At 53.7% G+C, this 12678-nt stretch overlaps 1 protein-coding gene across 1 annotated transcript in view; it reads right to left on the bottom strand.

The window, feature by feature from the left end:
- KSR2 (kinase suppressor of ras 2) overlaps positions 1-12678 on the bottom strand; it is a 79396-nt gene that overhangs the window by 1317 nt on the left and 65401 nt on the right. Inside the window, exons 17-20 of the mRNA XM_031063150.1 lie at positions 10513-10646; positions 6564-6695; positions 3323-3452; positions 955-1088 (exon numbers count right to left, since the gene is read on the bottom strand). Coding sequence (XP_030919010.1) covers positions 955-1088; positions 3323-3452; positions 6564-6695; positions 10513-10646 — 530 coding nt within the window. The remainder of the gene's footprint in view (positions 1-954; positions 1089-3322; positions 3453-6563; positions 6696-10512; positions 10647-12678) is intronic.

The raw sequence follows: 12678 nt of genomic DNA, 5'->3' as shown, positions 1-12678 counted from the left end.
CAGGACCCAACAGGAACCTTCCAGGACCTAACAAGAACAGCCAGAGCCGAGTCCCTGTGGAAGGAATCGGCTGCCGTGGAAAACAGAGCTGGAACATCCTGATTAGCACAAGATTGGGCCGGTAATTAACAGGGAGCTGCGGGGCAGCCCCAGCCCGGGGCGGGCAGAGCGTGGCTCAGTGACTGCAAAAAACATTCCCAAAGCCAGCGGAGCGATTCCGCAGCTGCCTCGGGGCCCGGCATCCTCCAGCGTCCCCCGCCCGGCTGCCGGAGCCGCGCTGGTGCCTGCTTGGAGCGTGGCTTGGGAATTAACTCCGCTCCTGATTAGCATCTCCCGTTCCGGCTGCTTTGGGAGCCACCCGGCAGCGCCAGGGGACTGGGAGTGGCACCAGGGACATTCCAGACACTCTTGGAGCCGCCCAGATAAGGAAGAAGGGCAGTTTGTTATCAGGAGCGGGAGAAATCAGCATCTCCCACCCTCTGTAAGGACCAAGATCGGTCCTTGAAGCCCCCAATATGTCCTCACTTCTCTCCCTGAGCTGACATCTCCTCCCCTCCATCCATTCCCATTTCCAGCCTCCGGGGATGCACGCTGGGAGCAAGAAAAATCCCCCCCCCCGTGAATGCCACCCCCGCACGGGCGAGGTTTTGGTTCTGTTTGTCACAACATGACAAATTCCGGGGAGGAAAATGAGTTTCTAAGTGATTGCTCTGCATTTTGCCTGCTGTTCCCAACAGGGCAGATTCCAAAATCCCAACTGGGGAGCCACTGCTGCCGTTTCCTGCAGCACAGGGATGTGACTAAGCTGAAGCAATGGAACACAGCAGGATTTGGCCATGGGAGAAGAAGGGATCAGGCTGGAAGCTGCCATGGCTGAGGGTCTGGGGAGGGTCCCTGGGCAGGGCATTCCCCCAATCCATGGAATGTGGGAATAGGGCAGGGATGGGGACTTACTCTGCCGACTTCCAGAAGTGCCCCGGGTGGGAAAGGCGGCGGTTGCGCTTTGGCAGTTTCTCCAGCATGTCCATGAGCTTGGTGAAGGTGGGCCTCTCCTCCTGCTCGTAGGCCCAGCAGAACAGCAGGATGTCCTGGAGCCACAGGGAGAGCACGTCAGGAAACCCAGCCAGGCCCTCTCCCAGCGGGAATTGGGACAGGGCCTCTCCCACCACAACCCTCGCCCCCACAGGAGCCCGTCTCCATCAGCACATCCTTGGGAAGGGCTGGCATGGAGGGAACGTGTCCATCCCATGAGGACCCACGTCCATCACTGAATTCTCATGAAGGGCTGGGATGGAGGAGACAAATTCATCCTATGAGGACCCACCTCCATCAGCACGTCCTTGCAAAGGGCTGGGATGGAGGAGATGTGTCCATCCCATGAGGAGCCATCTCCATCACTGGATCCTTGGGAAGGGATGAAATGGAAGGGATGTGTCCATCCCATGAGGAGCCATCTCCATCACCACATCCTTGGGAAGGGCTGGGATGGAGGGGATGTGTCCATCCCATGAGGAGCTATCTCCATCACCACATCCTTGGGAAGGACTGGGGTGGAGGAGGTGAGTCCATCCCATGAGGAGCCATTTTGATCACTGGATCCTTGGGAAGACAATCCCGTTTCCATCACTGAATTCTCATGAAGGGCTGGGATGGAGGAGATGTGTCCATCCCACAAGGATCCCATTTCCATCACCAGATTCCTGGGAAGGGCTGGGATGGAGGGGATGTGCCCAGCCCATGAGGAATCATTTCCATCACTGGATTCTTGGGAAGGGCTGGGATGCAGGGGAGGTGCCCAGCCCATGAGGAGCTGTCTCCATCAGCACATCCTTGGGAAGGGCTGGCATGGAGGGGACGTGTCCATCCCATGAAGATCCCATTTCCATCACTGAATTCTCATGAAGGGCTGGGATGGAGGAGACATATTCATCCTATGAGGACCCATCTCCATCACCACATCCTTGTGAAGGGCTGGGATGGAGGGGATCTCTCCATCCCATGAGGAACCATCTCCATCACTGGATCCTTGGGAAGAGGATCCCATTTCCATCACTGAATTCTCATGAAAGGCTGGGATGGAGGAGATGAGTCCATCCCATGAGGATCTGTCTCCATTTCTGGGTTCTTGTCAAGGATTAGGATGGAGGAGATATGTCCATCCCATGAGGGTCCATTTCCATCACTGGGTCCTTGGGAAGGGATGAAATGGAAGGAATGTGCCCAGCCCATGAGGCTCACATTTCCATCACCAGATTCCTGGAAAGGGCTGGGATGGAGGGAACATATTCATCCCATGAGGACCCATCTCCATCACCACATCTTTGGGAAGGGCTGGGATGGAGGAGATGAGTCCATCCCATGAGGACCCATCTCCAGAACTGGTTTCTTGTAAGGATTGGGATGGAAGGGATGTGTCCATCCCATGAGGACCCATTTCCATCAGCACACCCTTGGGAACGACTGGGATGGAAGGGATGTGCCCAGCCCATGAAGATCCGATTTCCATCACTGAATTATCATGAAGGGCTGGGATGGAGGTGACGTTTCCATCCCATGAGGAGCCATTTCCATCACCACATCCTTGGGAAAGACTGGGATGGAGGGAATGTTTCCATCTCATGAGGAGACATTTCCATCACTGGATTCTCAGCAAGGATTGAGATGGAAGGGACGTTTCCATCCCATGAGGATCCCATTTCCGTCACTGAATTCTCGTGAAGGGCTGGGATGGAGGGGATGGAGATGAGTCCATCCCATGAGGATCTGTCTCCATCACAGGATTCTTGTTAAGGATTGGGATGAAAGGGATATGTCCATCCCATAAGGACCCATCTCCACCACTGGATTTTTGGGAAAGGCTGGGATGCAGGGGATGTGCCCAGCCCATGAGGACCCATCTCCATCATGGGATCCTTGTGAAGGGTTGAGATGAGGAAATGTCTCCATCCCATAAGGAGCCATTTCCATCACTGGGAAGGACTGGGATGGAAGGGATGTGTCCATCCCATGAGGATCCCATCTCCATCACTGGATTCTTGGGAAAGACTGGGATGGAGGGAATGTGCCCAACCCATGAGGCTCCCATTTGCACCCCCACATCCTCACAAAAGGCTGGGATGAAGGGGGGGTGTCCATCCCACGAGCACCCATCTCCATTCCCACATCCTTGGGAGGGGCTGGAGCAAAGGGAACGCTTGAGCTGAGCTCAGCAGCAGGACCAAGCCTGGCTGGGTGAGATCAGCAGACCCAGAGGGTTTTCCAAGGGCCCCACCAGCCATGTCCCAGTCCATGCACACCCCCCACAGGGCCCCACAGCACCTACCGAGATCTCCTTGCCCATCCCGATCTGGCTGAGGTTGGGCTTCATCCCCCTTCCCACCTGCCAGATGATAGCCTCCGCTGGCTGCGTCTTGAAGGGCCATTCCCGGGCGTGCAGCTCGTACCAGATGGTGCTGTTGGGAGACACTGGGAATCAGACATGGAGCAGCCAGCAGGGATTCGGGATGGGGTGTGACCGTGTTCACAGGGGTCTGAGGATGAGGGAAGAGACGAGGATCTGACTCCATGTTTCAGAAGGCTGATTTATTATTTTATGATATATATTACATTAAAACTATACTAAAAGAATAGAAGAAAATGCTTCATCAGAAGGCTAGCTAAGAATAGAAAAAGAAAGAATGATAACAAAGGTTTGTGTCTTGGACAGAGAGCCCAAGCCAGCTGACTGTGATTGGCCATTAATTAGACACAACTAACATGGGCCAATCAAAGATCTGCTTGTTGCATTCCACAGCAGCAGATAATCAATGTTTACATTTTGCTCTTGAGGCCTCTCAGCTTCTCAGGAAGAAAAAATCTTAAAGAAAAGATTTTTCATAAAAGATGTCTGTGACAATGGGGAGGTGTCCAGACACTGCGCCCACATCCAGCATCTTTCCCTGGTCCAGAACCATCCAGGAGACGCTTCATGCCAGAGGTGCTCCTCGATACAGAGGTGTCACCTCTCCCATTTTCCTGGAGCGAGCCCTGATTCCCACCAGGGGAGATCCCAGCCCGTGGGAAGGAGGACAGAGGCTGAGGGAGGCCCAGGCAGAGCCATCCTGTGCCATCAAGGGGGATTGTCCCACTCCCCATGGAGCAGCTGAAGAGAGGATGGTGGGGATGCAGTTGAAGAGAGGATGGTGGGGATGCAGCTGAAGAGAGGATGGTGGGGATGCAGTTGAAGAGAGGATGGTGGGGATGCAGTTGAAGAGAGGATGGTGGGGATGCAGTTGAAGAGAGGATGAAGAGAGGATGGTGGGGATGCTGCTGCCATTCCAGCAGAATTCCGGGAAGGGACGAGCCCAAGAATTCACTTTCACTCCAGCTTTTCCCTTTTTCTCCTCCAAAAATCTCTCCAAGCTCCAAAAACTCGTGCCATGACCCATCCCAGGTGTCCTCACCAGGTGATGGCCACGTGAAGCCCCGGCCATCTGCTCCTGCTCTCATTGCTAAGCCAAATCCTCTTTTCCATGAGGAATCCCAAATCCAAGGGAATATCCCAAAACAAGGGCATCACCGGTGGGCACCCCTGTGGTTTTCCGCCCCCGCTGCTGCCTGGAAGTTTTGCATCATCATTTTCTGGCACCTGGAGCCTGGATGAGCCTGGATTCCCACAATGCCAGCCCCATTGTCCAAGGCAAATTCCCTGGACCTGCTTTTCCCTCCCAGGGATGCCCTTGTGACCACTAAAAGTATCAAAACCCAGGGTTAAAATGACACCAGGGTGGAAAAAAATCTGTCTGATAAATGAAAGATTCCTCCTGGTTAGGGAAGCTCCCCGATTTTGGGAATTGGAATTCTGATTTTGCACAGTCTGGCTGGAAATCTCAAGAAAAAAAAAAAAAGAATAATGGGAGAATTGTGTGGGTGCAGAGGAATGGGGGGCTTGGGCACAGGACAAAATCCTCAGGAAGAACATCCAAGCACCCTCAGATTGGATTTAACACATCCAAGGCATTAATTCCAGTTTCTCACTGGGAGTTTTTGTCATCTTTAAAAGATTTTTTCCTCTTGCTCTCCCTGATCCCAAAATCCCTGGAGGGAAGCGACCCCTCAGGATCATCCCTGAGCTTCCCAGGCTTGATGGAGGGCAGCAGAAGCAAGAAGGAGGGAAAACGTGGGGAAACCTTTTCATCTTTTCAGGAAACTCACGCTTTCCATAAGGGCAGAGCTTACAACTGAGGGAAAAAAAGGGAAAATTACGTCTCCCCACCCACTCTCACTTAGTTGGGTACGATCCTTTAATTACCTCTTTATTTCTGTGCTGAAGTTGTACCTCAGGGAGGGCACAAAATAAAAGAGCCAGACCCTTCCAGCTGTAATTAGTACGGGTTTGATGGGAATATTGCCTTGGATAACGGGCCCACGCTCCCTAATCCCACAGCCTTCGAGGTATCCATGAGAAAATTAATCCTCTGGGTAAAGAGGAAAGGTTTTGGGAAAGGTTTAGCGGGGTGGTATTGGGCTCGTGCCCTCAGGGAGGTTTGTGGGCAGAACAAGGGCAGGAGCAATGAGCTGGTTTGCTGAGGAAAACTTAGGAATTCTCATTTTCTTGGCTTTTGGCAACTGCTCGTAGAGCTGGCACCACCATCAGCTCCCTGCAGTGGCTGGAGGGGGACATTGGGGTGTCCAGGGGCTCCAGAGCTGTGTCCCCAACCTTTGACATCTCATCTCCATCATCCAAGCACCTTCTCATTGGCACCTGCCCCAGGAGGGCACAGGGGAGAGATGATGCCAGGCTGGCATTCCCAGGATGGTCTGGATCCCATTGCCTGGAGCCGTCCTGATTTGTGGCCAAAAGATGAAGATTTTGTAATTTAGAGAGAACTGGGGCTGCCAGAGCTGTGTCCCCAACCTTTGATATAACCATCATCCATCATCCAAGCGCCTTCTCATTGGCACCTGCCCCAGGAGGGTGCAGGGGAGAGGTGATGCCAGGCTGGCATTCCCAGGATACTCTGGATCCCATTGCCTGGAGCCACCATGGCCATGGCCAAAAAAGGAAGATTTGGTAATTTAGAGAGGATTGAAGTGTCCAGCCCCCAGAGCTGCATCCCCAACCTCTGACATCTCCATCATCATCATCCAAGCACCTTCTCATCAGTTCCCACCCCAGGAGGGTGCAGGGGAGGGGTGATGCCAGGCTGGCATTCCCAGGATACTCTGGATCCCATTGCCAAGCACCACTCTGGTGCAAAACAGGAGGATTTGGTAATTTGGGGAGAATTGGACTCTCCAGGGACTCCCAGACCTGTGTTCCCACCCCAGGCTGGCATCCTCAGGATACTCTGGATCCCATTACCCAGAGCCAGCCTGGTCTAAAACAGAAGGATTTGGTGATTTAGGGATGCTTTCACTCAGAATTTCTCAAAGCAGGAAGGTTCTCCCAGCCCAGCGATGGGAATTCAATCCAGCAGCGTCCCCTTGGATTTGGGGCAAACCAGGACCACCCTCATCCCCTCCTGAGCCCAGAGCAGCTCCCACCTGACCCAACCCCGCCAGATCCCTGTCCCAGGACTCACCCCAGTGCAAAGACATCCGAGTGCTTGGAGAAGGGCAGCTTGTCCTCCTCGGTGTCGGGCGAGAGCTGCCGGATGATCTCGGGGGCCAGGTGGCACAGCCAGCCGTTCTGGATGCGCAGCTTGTTCTCCCTCCTGTGGGACACGGAGCCGTGGCTACAGCGGGGCACAGCACCACCACAGACACAGCTGCCCACCCTCCTCACAGGGATTTGAACCTGGTTTTAGCCACGTCAAGGTCAGGTTTTAACCATGCTCTGAGAAACGTCCCTGTCAGGCAGCAGGACAAAACTGGATGGTGGTTCCTGCCAGGACATGGAGCTGGAGCTCTGTGTGCGCCAGGGCACACCACATCCTCAGCTTTCCATCCTCTTTCCAAGGTTTTTAAGCCTGGTTTTCCCAACATCATCCTTGCAAAGTCAGGTTTTAACCCTGCTCTGCAAATGCTGGCCTGGTTTTCCTGTCCTGACAGCAGGACAAAACTGGATGGTGGTTCCTGCTGGGACATGGAGCTGGAGCTGTGGGTACCATGGAGCACAGCACAACCACATCCCCAGCTTCCCACACTTTTCCCAAGGTTTTTAAGCCTGGTTTTACCCACATCATCCTTGCAAAGTCAGGTATTAAGCCTGCTCTGGAAATGTTGGCACAGTTGTTCCTGTCCTGTCAGCAGGACAAAATTGGATGGTGGTTCCTGCCAGGACATGGAGCTGGAGCTGTGGGTACCCTGGAGCACAGCACAACCACATCCCCAGCTTCCCATCCTCTTCCCAAGGTTTTTAAGCCTGGTTTTCCCCACATCATCCTTGCAAAGTCAGGTTTTAACCCGGCTCTGAGAAACGTCCCTGCCAGGCAGCAGGACAAAATCCGATGGTGGTTGCTGCCAGGACATGGAGCTGGAGCTGTGGGTACCTCGGGGAACAAGATCTCTACATGCTCAGTGAGCAGTCCCCAACTTCCCACCCTTTTCCCACGGTTTTTAAACCTGGTTTTCCCCACGTCATCCTTGCAAAGTCAGGTTTTAACCCTGCTCTGAGAAACGTCCCTGCCCAGGCAGCAGGACAAAACTGGGGCTCAGGATGATGCTTTAGGGGAACTTTGGCTCTCCCAGGCTGGTGATGGGGATTCAGGGTCTGCTGGGGCTCCTGCTGTGCCCTTTGCACCAAAACCCCTTGAAGGGGCACAGGGGGGATGAATTCCCCCAGGGCCCCACTGTGGCTGGAGCAGGAAGTTGCACTGGGCACCACAAAGTGCCTCTTCTGACCAAACCATCCTAAAGTAACAGCCTGGACAGTGGTGTTTTCAGCTGTTTGGCCCCAAAACAGCCCCTCCAAGTCCAAGCCTCCAATGGCACCTCCCAAGGGAGCAGCCTGGCTTTATAACAACCCCTCATTTCACCTCATCTGTCCTTCCTCCACATCCCCAGGCTCCCTCTGCCTGGGATAAATCCATTGGAATCCTTTGGCCAATGGCTGAGGATGGCATTGGTGACTTCTCCATCCTTTACATCCTCCAGCAGGCACCTGGGATACACTGCTGGCTTCAAAATCCCGGGATCATCGGGGGTGGTGACACCTGAGGCTGCTCCATGGTGTGCCTGAGCCCAGGCTCAGCAGCAGCAGGGAACAAACCTGTCCCACATCACCTTGGGCTGGCTCCTGCCAGGAATTTCTCCCTGTTTGTGCTTGGAACCCTCCCAAAGATGGGGATGAACAGGGCTAAGGGGTGGCTGTGGGGTCATCTGTTCTCCTGAATGTCAGCCTAGGGCTAAAATCCCACAGGAAACCATCCAGGGATGGGGTTCCACCTCAAAGCTGGCTCATGATCCCAAAATGGCACAATCTATCCAAAAAGCCATCCCCATTCCCAGTCAGGTCTGGCTGTGACCAGAGGGACCCCCTCTCTATGGAGGGACACTGCCACTCCAGGAATCACTGATGAAGCCTCCTGGTCCCCTCTGGGGTGTCCCTGGCTCCTCTCCATCCATGCCTGGTCCCCTCTGGGATGTCCATGCCTCCTCTCCATTCTCCTTATCCCCTCTGGGGTGTCCATGGTTCCTCTCCATCTACGCCTTGTCCCCTCCTCTCCATCTCCTCCTTGTCCCCTCTGGAGTGTCCATGGCCCCTCTCCACCCTCCTTGTCCCCACTGAGCCCAAGGACATTTAAATAAAGGAGGAATAAATCTGATTTGAGCAGGATGAGACCCCAAGTCACCAAATCTCTGCAGGAAGTGTTTTAACCCCAGCGAAACCAGTTGAAGAAATGTCACCATCCTTAACCTGACCTCCAAAAATTTGCTTCCTTCCCAAGAGATGTTTTTCCAAGCCTGTAAGGAACCAAAATTGGGATTTATCTCTTGTCTTCGTCTGAGAGACACCAAAACCAGCAAAACCCCACCCTGAAAAGGGGAGATCAGACCTGCAGACACTTCTTGTTCCAAAATTCATGGTGGCTGTGGATCCCTGCTCTCCTCTCAGCTCTCCTCCAGCAGAAAACATCTGCTACCAGCAGCCCAGGGCACAAATTTTCTCATTTTCTCCATTTTTCCCAGCAAAACTCTGCTCACTTCTCTCCAGCCTTGCTTTCCTGGCCATCTCCTGGATTCTAACCTCACAAGGGACATCCCAATCTTGGGCAGAGGTGGCCACACATCGGCCACCTCCTCAGAAACCCCATTCCCCCATTTCTCATTCCATCTCTGGAGCATCCCTGACCTTCACAGCAAAGATTCCTGGCAAAGCTTGGGTGGTTTTGCCCAAATCCTCATTCCCTGCTGGAATGAGCTGTCCCTTCCTCCTGGCAGGCCCTGAATCCCAAACTCTCCACCCAGCTGCCAAACAAGAGGCAAATCCCACTTTGGACCTCAGCAGGAGAACCTGATTTCCTGGCTTTCCAAAGTTTTTGTGCTGAAATCCGTTGATATTCATCCAGGCAGAGTGGAAAATCTGGGAGTGTGGGATGGAGAGAGGCGGCCACTGCCGTTTCCTTTAATCCTTTGAAATCATCACTGGGAAATTGGGGAAAAATTCATCATTTCCAAAGTGCTTTTTATCTCCTGAGCATCTTTGCCATGGAGATGGAAGGACCAGGAGAAAACTGCCCAAGCTTGGGCTGTGCTGCTCCCAACACAAAAGGGTTTAGAGGCAAATCCAACACAAAGGATTTAGTGGGAAAGGTGGAAAAAGTCAGCAATGTTCTTATTCCCCATTTGAAAAAAAACCTGGAAAATATCATTTCTGTTCTTGCTTCCCCACTTCTGTTTCCTTCTTCCACCCCAGCTTTGCTCTTCCTCCTTTCCACAGCAGCTGGAACTCTTTTTCCTGCCATTTCTACAGCTGGAAAACTTCCCAAAGCATCGGGAAAAGAAATTTAATAAGGAACATTTACCAAAACCTTCAGATTTAAGCCCTCCGAGACCCCAAAATGTCACAGTGTTGTGAAAGTCCCAAGCTTGGCTCTCATTGTCCGTGTCCTGCTCCATGCCCAGCACAGACACCATGGCCAGATGTCTGTGATTCCCAAAATGTCACTGGAGTGGGGACAGCACAGGGATGGCATCACTCGATCCAGGCAGGGGATGAAGCAGATGCCAGGGATTTATAACGATGGAAAGGGAAAAGCCAAGGCATGAACCAGCCCTGCTGCCACAGGAGCATCCCCTGGCTGGCTGCAGGGTGGTTTGGCCATGGAAATGATGCATCCCATGGGAAGAGGTTGGTCCAATCTGCCTCTCTGAGCCAAAATTCCAGAGGGTCGCACACTGCATCATGTCCATTCCTATGGATCAAAACCAACTCCCTTCAAACAGAGCAGCCCCACAACACTCAAAGGCCTCTTGAGCTCCTGTCTGCCGAGGCTGGGGACACAAAGAAGCACTCGGAGGGGGATTTTTTGGGATTGTTCCCCACTTTGGGGCACAGGGAGGAGCCCCAGTGTGTCCATGCCCTCCTACCTGCCTGCCTGGAGAACCCCGGAGATGCTGAAGAGCCCAAAGTCGGTGATCACCACCTTGCCATTGTCGTAGAAGACATTCTTGGACTTGAGGTCCTTGTGGAGGATGCCCTTGGCATGCAGGTATCCCATTCCCTGGCGTGGAACAGAGAGAGGAAAACACCCCGAGGTTACACGAGCAGCACAAACGGGCGGGATAACACTGGAGGGGCAGCATTCCCGTGGGATCCATGAGCCACCACAGCACATCCAGGTGGCATTCCCCTGGGATCCATGAGCCACCACAACACATCCAGGAGCCACCACGCATTCCCATGGGATCCTGGAGCCACCACGGCACATCCAGGTGGCATTCCCATGGGATCCATGAGCCACCACGGCACATCCAGGCTGGACCACGTCCCCGAAGAGCCCTGCAGGAAGGGAAAGTGCCTGGAAGGGATGGGCTCCTGGAGGGAGATGGCACTGTGGAGTGAGTGTCCCAGCTGCCACAGCTCCAGCTCATCTTCCTGATTAATTGATTCCACAGGAAAAATGAGCGGCAAACCCACCCGGCAGCCACTTCCCTGGAACCCTCTGCTGGGAAATGGATGGTGATGATGTTTCTGCCTCTGTTTTTTCGGGGGCTGGCAGAGGAGGGTAATAAGTCACCGCTCCCCACAGCCCCACCGGCGCTTCCGACGGCCCCATCCGCCTGGAAACGGGCGCCTCGCAGGAGTCCTGCCTTAATTCCTTCCCCCCAGGAAAAACTGCTCGGCGGTTAATTAAAATTAGTGCTAATGAGGCACAAAAAGGCCATGGGTGGGAAATCCAAACTCTCCTGTTTAGCCTCGGCAAATCAAGCAGACTGCCGGCAGCTCCGCGTGGCGGATGTTCAGCTCCGCGGGATCATTCTGGGAACGGGGAGGGGGATAAAGCACATTTATCCCAACTTCAGCAGGGATTTTCATGCTGTCCCACTTTTCACTCTCCTAAGCAGACTCGGGGAAAACTTGATCTGCAGGATGCTGCTGAAGGATCAATGCCCAACAGGCTGGCAAACTGTTGCTTAAGAGGGAATATTGGTTGTCTGGCACTGGAAAAAGGGGGATTTATTAACTGGAATTCCATGGGGATCCATTAATCCTGTGTCTCATCTTTTCATCTATCATCATTAACCATGCAGGCTGTGCGAGAAGAATTTATTTTTAAGCTGGTGGCTGATGTGGAGCCAGAAGCCCAATCCAAATTCCACCATCTGGAAAAAGTGGGAAAACAAACAGAAAAACACCCCAACCCAGCAAGATTTGGGAGTTTCACTGCACCCCGTGGGGAGAAAATCCTACAGAGCTTCTGCCAAGGGATGCTGGAGGAAGGAAAGGATTTGGGGCTGGATGCCAGGACCGTTCCAGGCACCGGGATTAATTAGGGGTCTCCAGTTCCCGGCACATGAAATAATGATGAGGTTTAAAAATCGGCTTTCAAATGTCACTGTCACCTCCAGAAAGTGCCAGGGTGGAGCAAGGAGCAGCATTCCAATGTTTCCTTGGCCAGGTGCAGTGCAGGGCCCTGAGCATCCATGGATGAGCCCCAGTGCCACGGGAATGCTCTGCAGCCCCTTCCCATTGTTTGAGGGTGATGGGACCCCAGAGCAGCACCAGGACCTTGCTCCCACCTGCTCCCACATCCATGGAGCTCATCCCCATGGAATCACCAAACACAGCCCGGTCTTTGCTGAAGGAATTTCTCCGGGCAAACCGCAGTCCCTCACCTCGCTCCCTGCAGATCCCACTGCATATTCCAGCCCTGCCACCTGGGATGATCCCAGAGGAAACGCTCTGTGCCTGGGAATGCCTTCCTTTGCTCGGCTGTGCGCAAAGCCAGCTCCCTCTGCCGGCACCGCTCCCGGCAGGAATCTTCCTCCCCCTCCCGAGGATTTCAGGATAACCTTGCACCCACTAATCCAATGAGCCGAGCAGCTCTCCCATCACATTCCAGGACTCAAAGGATAAAATCAAACAGCTGCTGTGACTGTGCAGCAAATCCAAAGCCTCCGGACCATGCAGCTCCAAGCTCGCCCCAACCAAGGTGTTGGGATTTCCCTTCCCGACACCCACCACTTCCAAGTCCCCCAAAACACCTGCTGGAGATTGGTGGGGAAAGGTGGGAAGGCTGGGAAGCTGCTGCT

Source organism: Geospiza fortis, unplaced genomic scaffold (genome assembly GCF_000277835.1).
Source record: "Geospiza fortis unplaced genomic scaffold, GeoFor_1.0 scaffold31, whole genome shotgun sequence".
Classification (NCBI taxonomy): Eukaryota; Metazoa; Chordata; class Aves; order Passeriformes; family Thraupidae; genus Geospiza; species Geospiza fortis.
This window is presented reverse-complemented; position numbering and strand designations above follow the sequence as displayed.